Source organism: Actinia tenebrosa, unplaced genomic scaffold (assembly GCF_029948245.1).
Source record: "Actinia tenebrosa isolate PJP-AT-01 unplaced genomic scaffold, QUT_ActTen_1.0 PGA_scaffold11__36_contigs__length_13525064, whole genome shotgun sequence".
Lineage (NCBI taxonomy): Eukaryota > Metazoa > Cnidaria > Anthozoa > Actiniaria > Actiniidae > Actinia > Actinia tenebrosa.
The window spans coordinates 2842508-2856201 of record NW_028292571.1 but is presented as its reverse complement, the minus strand read 5'-3'; the positions used below and the strand labels follow the sequence as shown (position 1 = coordinate 2856201).

The 13694-nt window shown below is 34.9% G+C and overlaps 3 protein-coding genes across 4 annotated transcripts in view; 2 read left to right on the top strand and 1 right to left on the bottom strand.

Moving 5' to 3' along the window:
* Positions 1-9988, bottom strand: part of LOC116292985 (N-acetylated-alpha-linked acidic dipeptidase 2) — a 25988-nt gene extending 16000 nt beyond the window's left edge. Inside the window, exon 1 of one of the 2 annotated variants that reach the window (XM_031700356.2) lies at positions 9869-9988. In XM_031700356.2, coding sequence (XP_031556216.1) covers positions 9869-9936 — 68 coding nt within the window. In that variant the 5' untranslated portion in view covers positions 9937-9988. Of the gene's footprint in view, positions 1-426; positions 842-9868 lie in introns of those variants that run through there. The other variant, XM_031700354.2, reaches the window with a different exon arrangement.
* Positions 4493-5661, top strand: LOC148912348 (uncharacterized; the record flags this gene model as incomplete). Its single annotated transcript, XM_089027538.1, has 1 exon — positions 4493-5661. A coding segment is annotated over one exon (1080 nt), but the record flags the coding sequence as incomplete, so codon positions are not given.
* Positions 8134-13694, top strand: LOC148912347 (uncharacterized). The gene is made up of 5 exons (XM_089027481.1): positions 8134-9037; positions 9532-9687; positions 9895-10127; positions 12568-13275; positions 13506-13694. The coding sequence occupies exons 1-5, from the start codon at positions 8299-8301 to the stop codon at positions 13692-13694; spliced, it is 2025 nt and encodes a 674-aa protein (XP_088883607.1). The 5' UTR covers positions 8134-8298.

The following is a 13694-nucleotide window of genomic DNA, read 5'->3' as shown; positions in this document are numbered from 1 at the left end:
CTTTTTATCTTCAAAAAAAATTTTGACAAAGACTTGGCTGCTAAAGCAATTATTTGTCTATACAAATTCCCAAAATGCCTTGAATGCATCCCTGGATGCGAAATATTGAAAGATAAATTAAAAGGGTGATAAGTTTTTATGATTATTAGAAAAATTATTTTTATCAACTGCAAGTACTTGCTGTATCATGTAGATCCATTTATCATGCTTAGACAGTGGCTTCAATAGTGAAGGTACGGGTCGTATAGCCGGTCGTAGAACTAAACTGAATTAGACGAACCTCTTATTGGAAGCAATAGACACTTCCCTCGGTGATGCAAGCAATTATTAGTAGCCAAGTTGCAGAGCGAAAAAGAAGAAAATTGGCAAAGAATAATGATTGAGTAGCAAATGATTTGAAATATTGATAAGATAATAAATGAGTACCTCAGTGTTGTTTCAATGCTCTTAGGCGACAAGTTGGAAAGCATTTCCTGCAAAGGAGTTTCGTCGAGCGTTTTGGGTGATTTATATTGACATTCTCTGTCCGCGTTGGCGTTGTTTTTATCCTGATGTATTGCTCTTCGGACTAAATATCCTGCCATGAACGAAACTACGATGAGAAGGACAATGATCACAATCTTAACGGTTAACATCGCGTTGCATCTTGAAAATCGTGGACTGGTTTTTCGTTTGGGTGCAAAAGAAGGCTCTGACAAGGAATCTTCACCGTGTTGAAGCTCCATTTTCACAACGAACAATATCGTATCTCTTGTTTATCTATTATGCAAAGAGGGCAGGTCATAAAAAATACAATCTTAACCGGGAATAATTTGTAATCAAAGCTAGTGTCAATACTGAATTGTCTGTATATTGCATTAAAAACAAACCGTTCACGGCAGCTGACATTGTTCACAAGAGCTCAAATTTCGCGCGCGTTTAGTTGAATGGATTAACACCGTTGTGCGAGTATGCATGCCTGCCGGTCTAGCAAGCTTGACTTTAAAAAAAAAACTGGGAACATTAAAGCCCAAAGTATCGATTTCAATACAACTCTGATACAGATTCCATTCAAATATTAGCCCGAGGTATTTCGCCGAGAATGACGTTGTCATCTGTCGGTTTCTCATTCATCTACCAATTTAAAAGAATACCAATGCCTAAGGAAATCAGACAAATCGAAGCAGAAGTTTTCCCAATTCCGATTCAGATCCATAACTTAGATATAATTAGTGTTGATTGGTGCATTCCAAAATCAATCAGTACAATTCATACGATGGGTCACGCCAATTTACAACAACCCAATATCTCACTGTGAGCCCTGGTGTTTTCAATTTACGACCTTTAATATATTTGATCCAAATGTACCGAGATGTAAGGAAATAGGCAGATGGTGTTGTCCTCAGGCACTTTCAACTTTTGCTCGGTATCACGGGAATTTTTCTTAATCAAACACATGTTCGTCTTGTAGCGTTGACAACTGAAAAGTGTAAATACAAAGTTTTCAAGCCTAAAGCTTAGCTAATTACAAATTTCAACTTAGTGATTCTGTTTTCTATGTGACCAAAATCACAAAGATCACAAAAATCAAAATCTCGTTTTTGCCGCTGCAAAAATAGACCCATTGCATTGAGTACTTAGAGGAATTGTTCCGGGGTCACTGAACAATGGATTTTTTTTGCATACTTGAAAAGACAGCCTATCAGTTTTGTCTCCCAGAATAATTCCTCTAGGAAATCAATGCAAAGGGTCTATATAAGCAATCCCGATCCCAGTTCAATAGAACTTATTCTTCTTGGTGCAATATTTACTCATTTTTAGACAACGTGTCATTCCTAGGAGTATCACAATTTGTTTGTTTAACGGCTGCATACGAGAACTGAGACACAGAAATATGGATGTAACTCAAACAATCTTATTATCAAGGGAATGACACGTGGTCTGAAATGGGAAAACATTGCACCTTAACGGTCTATTAAAGGATCCTTTAACGTTTGTCTAAAATGTTTCACGGCATAACTTCATGGCCATGAAGGAGATAAGTGCTAATGCAAAAGAAAAAACAAACTAAAGAAGAGAACACTTTCTTTATTCTCTCCATTTCGTTCTATAGCTTTTAAATTTCCTATGTTCTCTATTTTTTTGCACTTGTGTTTACTCTATATGTTAGTGTCGAATTTGGAGTAGAGAAACTGCTCACTCCATATATGGTATGATCAATTCCATATTTGGATTGTGCGGAAAGGCAGCAAACAAAAAGGCCGTCGTTTTATAACGAATTCGACATGAACATTTTTGAAGAAGAAAAGAAAAGAAAGAAAAAAAAGACATGTAAAAAAAGAAAATTTTTTGGAAAATCAAGGAAGGATACGAGGACGATGCTAACTCATGGGTCTGCCCGCAGACAACAGACACAGGAAAATACGACACTCAATGTTTGATATGGCACTTTCTGATTTTTTAAAGTCAAAATCATTGTAGAAAGTAAAATGTAAAAAAATAAACGTTGTGTGGTGTCATTAGTTTAGTTGAACGACTCATGGATGTATTTTGGTCAATCGATCTAGGTGTATTATTAGGTGTATATCGAGTTTAGATAACTGCTCTCAGACGAAAAACATCAATAGAAACATTTTGGAAATGGGAAACATTGTTGTTGTTATATATTTTTTGTTTAATTAAAATGATTTGCGGTTTGTTTGCAAGACTGTGTCCAGGCTATACGCCGTAGTTTGTATAGACGTAATTTGCGAGCCCTGATGGGCGCTGCCTAGGGAACTGATAAAGCGAGGATTGACGGACCACGGAACATACTGAGATCCGTCTGAGATCGATGCAGGCAGTAGATTTTATTCATTAGCAGAGATTTATCAGGGCCGGATTCAGTAATTTTAAAAATGGGGTTTTAGCAGGAATTCGAGGAAAAGGGGGGAGGGCGGGGTGACTGCTACTAACGATATACTGAGAAATTTGAGCAAAAGGGGGGGGGGGATTTGTCACCTATTTTGCCACCCATGGATCCGCCCCTGTTTTAAATTTACGTAGTACGATAATCGACTTCTAAATTCCAATTGGAATCCAGTGGAAGAAGAGCCACTCTGTGGAATCCACTGTTAATCCCATTATCATTATTATTATTACTATTATTATTATTATCATTATTATTATTATCATTATTATTATTATCATTATTATTATCATTATTATTATTATCATTATTATTATTATCATTATTATCATTATCATTATTATTATCATTATTATTATTATCATTATCATTATCATTATTATTATCATTATTATTATTATCATTATTATTATCATTATTATCATTATCATTATTATTATCATTATTATTATCACTATTATTATTATCACTATTATTATTATCATTATTATTATTATCATTATTATTATCATTATTGTTATCATTATTATTATCATTATTATTATTATCGTTACTATTATCATTATTATTATCATTATTATTATTATCATTATTATTATCATTATTATTATCATTATTACTATCATTATTATTATTATCATTATTATTATCATTATTATTATCATTAGTATTATTATCATTATTATTATCATTAGTATTATTATCATTATTATTATCATTATTATTATCATTATTATTATCATTATTATTATTATCATTATTCTTATCATTATTACCATTATCATTATTATTATCATTATTATTATTATTATCATTATTATCATTATCATTATTATTATCATTATTATTATTATCATTATTATTTATCATTATTGTTATCATTATTATTATCATTATATATTATCATTATTATCATTATTATTATCATTATTATTATCACTATTATTATCATTATTATCATTATTATTATTATCATTATTATTATCATTATTGTTATCATTATTATTATTATTATTATTATTATAATTATTATTATCATTATTATTATTATCATTATTATTATTATCATTATTATTATCATTATTATTATTATCATTATTATTATCATTATTATTATTATCATTATTATTATCATTATTATTATCATTATTACTATCATTATTATTATTATCATTATTATTATCATTATTATTATCATTAGTATTATTATCATTATTATTATCATTAGTATTATTATCATTATTATTATCATTATTATTATCATTATTATTATTATCATTATTATTATTATCATTATTATTATCATTATTATCATTATCATTATTATTATCATTATTATTATTATTATCATTATTATTATCATTATTATTATTATCATTATTATTATTAACATTATCATTATCATTATTATTATAATTTTTAATTATAGTATATTTTATTATAGTTTTTCTTTTTCTCTTTTTTTAAATTTTATTTATTAATTGGTTGCAAATATATTTAGATATTGTATATATAGAAGAAATTAAAAAAAAAAGAATTTTTAAAAAAATTATCATTATTATTGTTATCATTATCATTATTATTATTATTATTATTATTACCCTTTTTGGTCAAGAGGAGCCCCTAACTGATTCACTGCACGAAGTTGTCACGTTAACTCCAAATCAGGGTGGTTTGGGCATTCCTTGTTTAAAAGAAGATTCGCCTCAACAATTCGCAGCATCGAAGTTAATAACATCTAGACACACCGAGTCTATAAAAGATCAAAATTTAACACCTTTGGAGGACTCAGAGGATCTCAAGAGTCAATATCGCAGTTTGAAAGCAATTATGACAAAGTCGAAAATCGAGCGCATCGACGGTATGATGAATCCAGAAATGGCAACTTACATCGATCAAGCAAGAGATAAAGATGCAAGTTCCTGGTTAAACACTATTCCTTATGACAACCAAGGCCTAACCCTCAACAAGCAAGAATTTAGAGATGCCTTGCGCTTACGATATAACATGCCCCTAAGTGATCTACCTTTGACTTGTCCATGTGGCTCGTCTTTCGACGTCAATCACGCGTTATCCTGCAAGAAAGGAGGCTTCATTGCCCAAAGACATGACAATGTTCGCGACTTTTTAACCACTCTCTTGAGCAAAGTCTGCCATAACGTCCAAGCCGAGCCTCGGCTGATTCCACTGAATGGAGAACGGTTTAACCTAAAATCCACGACTACAAGCGAAGATGCACGCCTGGATATCAAAGCGGGGGCATTCTGGCAACGAGGAGTGACAGCATTTTTTGACGTACGAGTGTCGCATGTCAACTCCAAGTGCAACCAGAAGAAAACCACCTCATCAATATTCAACGAACAAGAGCAAGAAAAGAAAAGAAAATATCAACAGAGAGTTCTGGAAGTGGAAATGGGTTCATTTACACCGCTTATCTTTGGGACCAATGGTGGTATGGGCAAGGAAAGCCAAATTTTCCTAAAAACTCTAGCGGATAAACTGGCGAACAAAACTGGACAAAGCTATTCTGACACAATAACATATATTAGAACAAAGTTGTCGTTTGAGATTTTGAAAGCTGTAATTACATGCATTAGAGGCTCCCGCACTCCTTTTTATAAGAACAACGAAAGTGACTTTCTATTGGACTTTAGCATTAATACTAACCTTGCCGATATTAGATAATTTTAGACTTTTTTATAATGCTTGTTTTTCATTTTGTTTTTTTCTAGTTTTTTGTAAATAGTAACTTTTTCTCTTTAAATTTTCACAAAGTACATAATGTAAATATTTTATTATTATTTTTTTTTTTTTTAATGATTTACAAACTTATAATTATTATTACATTATTGTTATTATTTTGCTTGATATCTATATATACGTAAGGCCTATAGAGTTATTATATTTTATCATTATTATTATTATTATTATTATTATTATTATTATTATTATTATTATTATTATTATTGACATTGACACTGTCCAAGGAGCCATTAAGTCTTCTACTTAGATTAACATTTAAATATATATTCAATTTAAAAAAAAAACAACTTTTAATTGTTTTTTTGTTTCGGCCCTCAGGCCGAAACGATCACAACATTCGGTTTGCCGGCCCATAATAGTCTCCGTGCGTGTCATTTAGCTGTCAGAGTTTTGCACCTAATCCAATCATATGCCGTTTCCATCATAAGCAATGGGAAAATGTAAAACATTTCACCATGCGGAGTATTTCGGAGAGTTGCGGTGAAATCTTCTCTGAGGTAGTTGTGTAGACTATATTATGCCCTTTCGCATGACGCCATTTTTTGGAAAAAAATATATTATTGATTAACCCTACGACAATGCGTATTTTATTCCTAAGTCAGTATCTAGGTCCAAGTCGCCAAGTAGGTAAGTTATTGAAAAGTGACGGCGCACTGGTCAAAGACAAGCCTTGTATCTTTTCGTTCGAATTGAGACTTTCGCATTTTCTTCAAGTTACGATATAAGAGCTAAATACATTTACCATAAATGTCAAAGAGCAGAAAGAAGGTTTAAAAAGTATCCTACATTCAACATAGCGCGTACAGTAATGCTCATGTGCCAAAATATTTTGCACTTTGTACTCTGCTCTCTGCGATACTCGATCATTGTTTATATCTATTGTCGGATCTCTCATTTGTTCGGCGAGACGTTATATGTATGTACGTTGCCCTGATTTCCCCCAAAACACTACGATGTTTCAAAGCAAGAACCACTAAAATCTTCAAAAAACTTAATTACGATGTGTTTCGTCCAAGAGAATTTTATAACAAATGTTTCCATCGAAATTTGCGTAAGACTTTTCAACGTGAAAGTGTACCGCGAGATCGCTCTTGTCTGCCATTTTCAATATACAGGAGACCCAATCATTACCAAAGCAAGAACAAAATTCTTTATACAGCAATGCCACACAATAAATAGATAACGGGCCGAAACATCATCGCTTTCGAAGCGATATAGGCTTGTTATATTTTACAAATATGTTTTTATCGATAAATAAGTAATTTGTACATATATTTGTTATTTTATATTCATAATCTCTTTATTAAGGTTATTATAAATTTTATTATTATTATTATTATCATATTTACAGTCCCACTGCAAGGGACATGCAGCAAAAAAACAGTGCATTCCATAGCCAATATTATATAAACAAACATATTAAATAGATACAAATGTCAATCCGTGGTTTACTACTAAATATCACGCTACCTAGACATCCTGCATCTATATAACTAACAGTTAGCAGTCATACATAACAGTTATAACAGTTTTAAATCCAAACTAAGCAAAGGAAACGCAACTCTTCCTTTACTAGAAAGGATAACAAATATTTCAGAAGCATTACTACACATTCAAATATTAAACTATTTACTCTTATTTACATAGTTTTGGTTATTATACCGTCCTCTCATGCAACACTCTAGTCGCTCAAGCATTTCACAACTCTTAAAATACCACAATTCCTAGAATGTTTGGGCTTAGCCTAAAATCCAGTAGTTGCTTGTTTTGTTATTCTAATTTCTGCTCTTGTTTTGTTCTGTTTTGTTTTTTTGTGTTTTTTTTTAAATGAGCCTAAGCCCGCAACATTTTATGAATGGCAAGTCAAATGTATTTTGTTAAACCACAGGGAGCCTACTTTTGATAAAATGATATTAGAATAAACAATTGATGAACTGTAAGACATGCAAATAATAAAACTTGTATAATATGAATATAGAAAGTAAGCCCAGAAAGGTGGCCTAAGCCCAAGTAAAATGGTTGTCTTTGTCTTTCTCAGTTTGAGTCTTGACTGAATAAATAATCATTCAGTCAATAATCTGTTTCCTAGATTCTCTTCCACTAGACGGGAATAAAATCTTGGCTGCTGATATCTCTTTTATATTCAATATGAAATCAAATGTCAGACATTTCAAGTTTGTTTATATTTTATCATTAATATATTTTTCCACTATCTCCAGCTGGGCTTCCTGTGGAAATTGTTGAGTGCCTCGCATAAAATCTATTCAAGAAAACTATTTTATACATAAAAACCGTAAAATACTAATACGATAACGATCTATTCAAACATAATTATCCCATGATTTAATATACTACGTAGCAAATCATATTTTTTATGTAAAAGATTAAAATTTCTGTTTATAAATATTTATGCAATTTCTTGGAAATCGGGCACAATGACGTCATGGGTTTTTCCCGGAAATCGAGATATAAACATTCCGAGAAACTAGTGGAAAATTTTTCTAATCCGAACGATGTTTAAAGATTTTGATACTATTTTATTGTGGAATATTTTTATAATAGCTGGATATATCATGTACAAAGCTTGTTTTTTTAGAAGCGAATGATTTTTTTATTTTAAGTTTGCTCGTTCGTGATAAAATACGAGCATGGCATCTCGGCCGAGGAGAAAATTCGTCCCCAAGCCGAAGAAAAATGCTAAAAAACCTGGTTTTGATTTTGAAATCAAAGTTGTTGGAGGACTATCGAATGAAAGAATGGGCGATTCCTCGATGGCCAGAAACTCTAGTATACCTCGACGTCTGCAAGACTTTGAGACAAAACTGAGAAATATCTTCACGATGGGAAGAACAAGTGATAGTGAATCTCGGACTGGTCAAGACCATGATAAAGAGTATATCAAATACAAGCTGAACTTCCGAGATGGTTCAAAGCCTTCTGCCTTCGAAAAGATCCGACAAGAATGGTGTACTAGAATTTGCAGTCCAGGATATCCCTACTGGATGGAATCATGCGAGAATATGCGAGACACCTTTCGATACAAAGCGGAAACGTCGAGACATGGTTTGCAGCCCATATCTTGCAGTTTTGGGAGCTTCTTCAATCGAGGGACTTTCGTAGAACATTATACTACCGTTGATGACGTTCATTTAATCGAGGATGGGGTTGTTTACAGTGAATTCGTACACGATACCAAGGAATTGACCCTCGCATTCCGTCGGAAAAACAATGATTTTGCCGGCTTCCTTTTGTTACCTATGGCTGGAGTTGAGATGCGAATCGAATTCGAGTACAAACAGTTTGAAGATTATATTCTGGTGGATGAAAATAACGATCGGATTGATCTGTATTTGCCACTTATTCGACCACCGAAAGTAACTAAAATAGGTAAGTTAACGTGTGTCGAAACGATACAAGTTTGGACTATATAGGACGGACAGACAGACAAATTGCGAGGTGGGGAAGGTTGACTGGGGAAGAAGGAAGAAGTCGGCAGGTTTGATGGTGGGTAGTAGGTAGGTAGGTAGGTGGGTAAGTGGGTAGTAGGTAGGTAGATAGGTAGGTGGGAAGGTGGGTAGGGAGGGAGGGAGGTAGGTAGGTGGGTAGGGAGGTAGGTAGGTGGGAAGGTAGGTAGGTAGGTAGGTAGGTGGGTAGGTAGGTAGGGAGGTAGGTAGGTGGGTAGGTTGGTAGGTGGGAGGGTAGGTAGGTAGGTAAGTATGTAAGGTAGGTAAGGTAGGTAGGTAAGATTGGTAGGTAGGTAAGGTAGCTAGGTAGGTGAGATAGGTAGGTGGGTGGGTGGGTGAATAGGTGGGTGGGTGGGTAAGGTGGGTAGAAATGTTTGAATAGCAATTATAATATTTCATGTTCTTCTATCCGTTCAGAGGAAGTACTTGACAAAACCAACGAGATTCGATGTGTCAGTTTCCTAAATTGCACCCAAGAGGTTCTGGGAAAGAGCTCTGTTCTGAGACTTCGCTTTGAATCTTCAAAGAAAAACGATCGAACAATGGAACTGATTAAACGATTAGGAACCCTAAGTGAGTTACTTCTCATTAACATTCAAACTTAGTGCATTTACTCACACTCTTATTGATACACACTCGCTCGTTCAGCATTTATTTGTCTTCTTACTCTTTCGTTAGTCGAGGTAAACTTGAATTTAAACTTTTAGTTCTAATGATAATATCCTGAAATGAAAAGGAAAGCAAAGAGACTAACCTTCGATTTTTATGCCACATTTTAAGGTCGCACAGTGTACTTCGTTGCCATGAAGACCAAAAAACCATGTGGTCGAAGTGAGGTTCCAGTTAAACCCAAATTCGACAGCTTCGAAGTGGCTTATGCACTGGAATGTTTGCTATCTCGGGGATTTAAAGTTACTGATCGACTAAGTCGAAAGTTCTATGATCTACTAAGAAGTGCTGTAGCACCAGATGATGCCGTTTCTCGTCGAAGCCGAACACTGCAACCTTCGCAGGTTAGTTCTAAAATTCTAAAACCAAAAGAAAACAACGGAATTACGTCTTCTTTCACAAGCACAATAAAACCACTCTACTACTCTTCCAAGTAGACCGAAGTAGTTGTGATTTTTTAATCGCCTTGACTGAATTTTAATCACGTGGAGTAAAAAACTTGTCCTCGTGGTACAACATTGGCATCACGTGGTCGATTTGAAATGTACTTGCGGATAACATAACAGACGCTACGAAGATATAACTAGCTAAAAACTAGTGTGAGCTGCGTCGGTGTTTCTAATGAAACAGTAATGATGAAAAGGTAAAGTATACACCGTGAAAAGATGAAAAAACTTACTGACGTTTCGGACGCTAGTCCTTCGTCGGAGTAAAAGAGAAAGAAGTGGTAGAAAGGAGTGTATATATGATAGAATAAGACAAATGAAACCAATGAGAGCAAGGTAGGCAAGGAAACAAAAACAAACAATCAAAAGACAAAAGAAAAGGTTAGTTGAAAATAAAGCGTTCATTAATCCCGTTGGGACTAAGAGTGCCCAATAGGTGAATAAGCCGCATTTCTTTGGTCTTGCGACAATCATTGTTGCCGTTAAGCAAAGAAAGACCGAAAACAATGAAGTCAGAAAGAGAATGGTTAGCTAGATTAAAATGGCGGGAAACTGGTTTGGTGGGATCGTTATTGCGAATATCATAAAGATGATTGCAAATGCGATCACCAAGACGGCGGCCAGTCTCGCCCACATACAAAAGATTACAGCGGGTACATTTAATACAATATACAACATTAGAAGTGGTACAAACAAAATGGTCAGTGATTTTAACAGTTGATTTAGGACCGACAACAGAAGTGTGAGAAGCTATGTGAGGACAAGTATAACAACGTTTACGAGAACAGCGAAAAGTACCAGGTTCTTTGTTAGAGGGAAGAACTCCCTTGACCAAGAAAGAACGGAGATTACGATCACGTTTATAGGAAAAGAGAGGGCGGTTGTTGAAAATAGCAGAAGTGCGAGTATGAGAGTCAAGCAGAGAAAAGTTGCGGTTAACAATGGGTTTAATGGAAATGTTAATAGGATGATACGTAAGAGTGAAAGGAATGCGGTCATTAGAGGGACGAGTGTGAGGAGTGAGAGCGGTGGTACGATCAATAGTAGAAACTTTACGAATGGCGCGATCAATAACATGAGCAGGATAATTACGCTTAAGGAAGAAGGAACGCATCTCAGAACATTTAACAGAAAAATCAAGATCATCACTACACAAACGACGAAGACGAAGAAATTGCGAGAACGGAATAGCGTTAAGAGTGTGCTTAGGATGAGAAGACGAGTAGAGTAAATAAGAATGAGAGTCAGTAGGTTTGTAATGGACACTAGTGCTAAGACGGTCGTCATTAACACTAAGCAAGATGTCAAGGAAAGTGACTGATGTTTCACTAACCTCCCACGTAAAGTCTAAGGCAGGGTGAAAAGAGTTAACAAAAGAGATGAAAGAATCAAAGTCATTACGCGAACAAGAAGTAGCACCAATACAATCATCAATATACCGTCCAAAAAACTCAGGTTTAGGTCCAGTATATTGTTGAAAAACAAGGTTTTCGATATCACCAACAAACAAATTGGCATAACTAGGGCCCATCTTAGTACCCATAGCAACACCGTTTACCTGCCGATAATACCGATCGCCGAAAGAAAAACAATTAAGAGTAAGAACAAGTTCAGCTAAGCGTAACAAAGTGGGAGTGCTGGGCTCGAGGACAGGACGAAGATCGAAAAAATGCTGAAGAGCACGAAGGCCCTCATCATTAGGAATAACAGTATACAAAGATTTGACATCCATAGTAAACAAAAGCTTAGAAGAGTTATCAGGAAAGCGAAAATCATTAAAAATACTAAGAGCGTGATTAGTATCCTTAATATAAGTAGGTAAAGACTGAACAATAGGCAGCATGAGAGAATCTAGATAGCTAGAGATGAGTTCGGTAGGACAACTACAAGCAGAAACAATAGGACGGCCAGGGTTGTTAGCTTTGTGAATCTTAGGAAGAAAATAGACGTGAGAAGTACGAGGAGTAATAACAAAAAGGTTTTTAGCAGTGGAGGGTAAAGAGCCATCAGAAATGAAAGAGTTAACAGTGTCTTTAACTAATTTTTGATTGTCAGGGGTAAGATCCTTATCCTTATCCACTTCACTTCTTCGCCGCTACGAAGGCGATTAAAAAATCACAACTGCCTCGGTCTACCGGGAAGAATAGTATCAACCAATAATGACGATGACGACAAAAAATAATAAATAAAACAGAAGACTGAAAGAATCTGTAATCTTAATAAAAACGGAGAAAGTCTATAAACAATCGTTTTATATTTGTTTAGTCATTACCATCTGTTGGGAGATCATTTTATTTTTTTTTTTTCTTTGAACTTCCATTTTGTTTTCATTTCCCAGATTTGTCGTGCCTTGTACCAGCTGATCGCCTTTGTAGACAGTAACAGGTTCTGTCCCATGGAGACCGTCTTGGAGCAGTTTCTGTTTGGCAAATTCAAAAGAAAAACAGCATTAGATTTTGAGTTACCCAAACACTACGTGTATGTTCCTCGAATTATCGTCACCCCGACCCAGGACTTTTTGGTTCAGCCGGAGCTCGTCGCTGAAAACCGCGTCATAAGGCAGTATGGCCACAAGTACGCCATGCGCATTGCATTCCGGGAAGAAGATTTCTCCAAACTTTCTTCCTTTGCAGAAAGTCTTAAAGATGTTCTGGAAACACGTGTAGTGAATCTTCTAAAGAAAGGAATTCACCTATGTGGTCGCCATTTTGAATTTCTTGCATGCTCGAACAGCCAGCTGCGAGATCACGGAGCGTGGCTTTATGCTTTTGATGGCAAGTATGGAGCAGGAGACATCAGACAATCTCTTGGGGAGCTGGAAACAATTACATGCGTAGCAACATATGTGTCCCGGATGGGACAGTGTTTCTCATCGACTAAAGAGTCTGTTAAAGTGAGCATAGATGAAGGAGTTGAAACCAAACAAATCAAGGAAATAGAGATACAATACAGTGACGAGTTCTTCGAATGCTGCGGCAAATTTAGGAGTGGAACATACGTTTTCTCTGATGGAGTCGGGAAAATTAGCCTAGCCCTAGCCAAAAATGTAAGAGTTACACAATATCATGACCTATTGTCAAGTATTTGTCAGAGAACGTATAGGTTGCTATCAACCTATTTTTTTAAATTTTGAATGGAAAATTTCCAATGTCACGTACTTTAAAGATTGTGTATGGAAGGCAGTGTTTGCCATTCGCAATTTGTGCAATCGCCAGTGAAGATTGCGTTATTTATAGTTGGTACCAAACTGACTGTTTTTCTTACTGATCCTTTTAGGTAGCAGATAGCTTGGGCTTACGTAAGGTACCGTCAGCTTATCAGATTCGATACGCTGGATGTAAAGGGATGTTGGCTTTGGATTTAAACCTGCCACAAGGAAAGAAAATTTTGCAATATCGAAATAGCATGAGTAAATTTGAATGTAACCACAAGGATCTGGAAATCTGTGAATACTCCCTTTGCTAG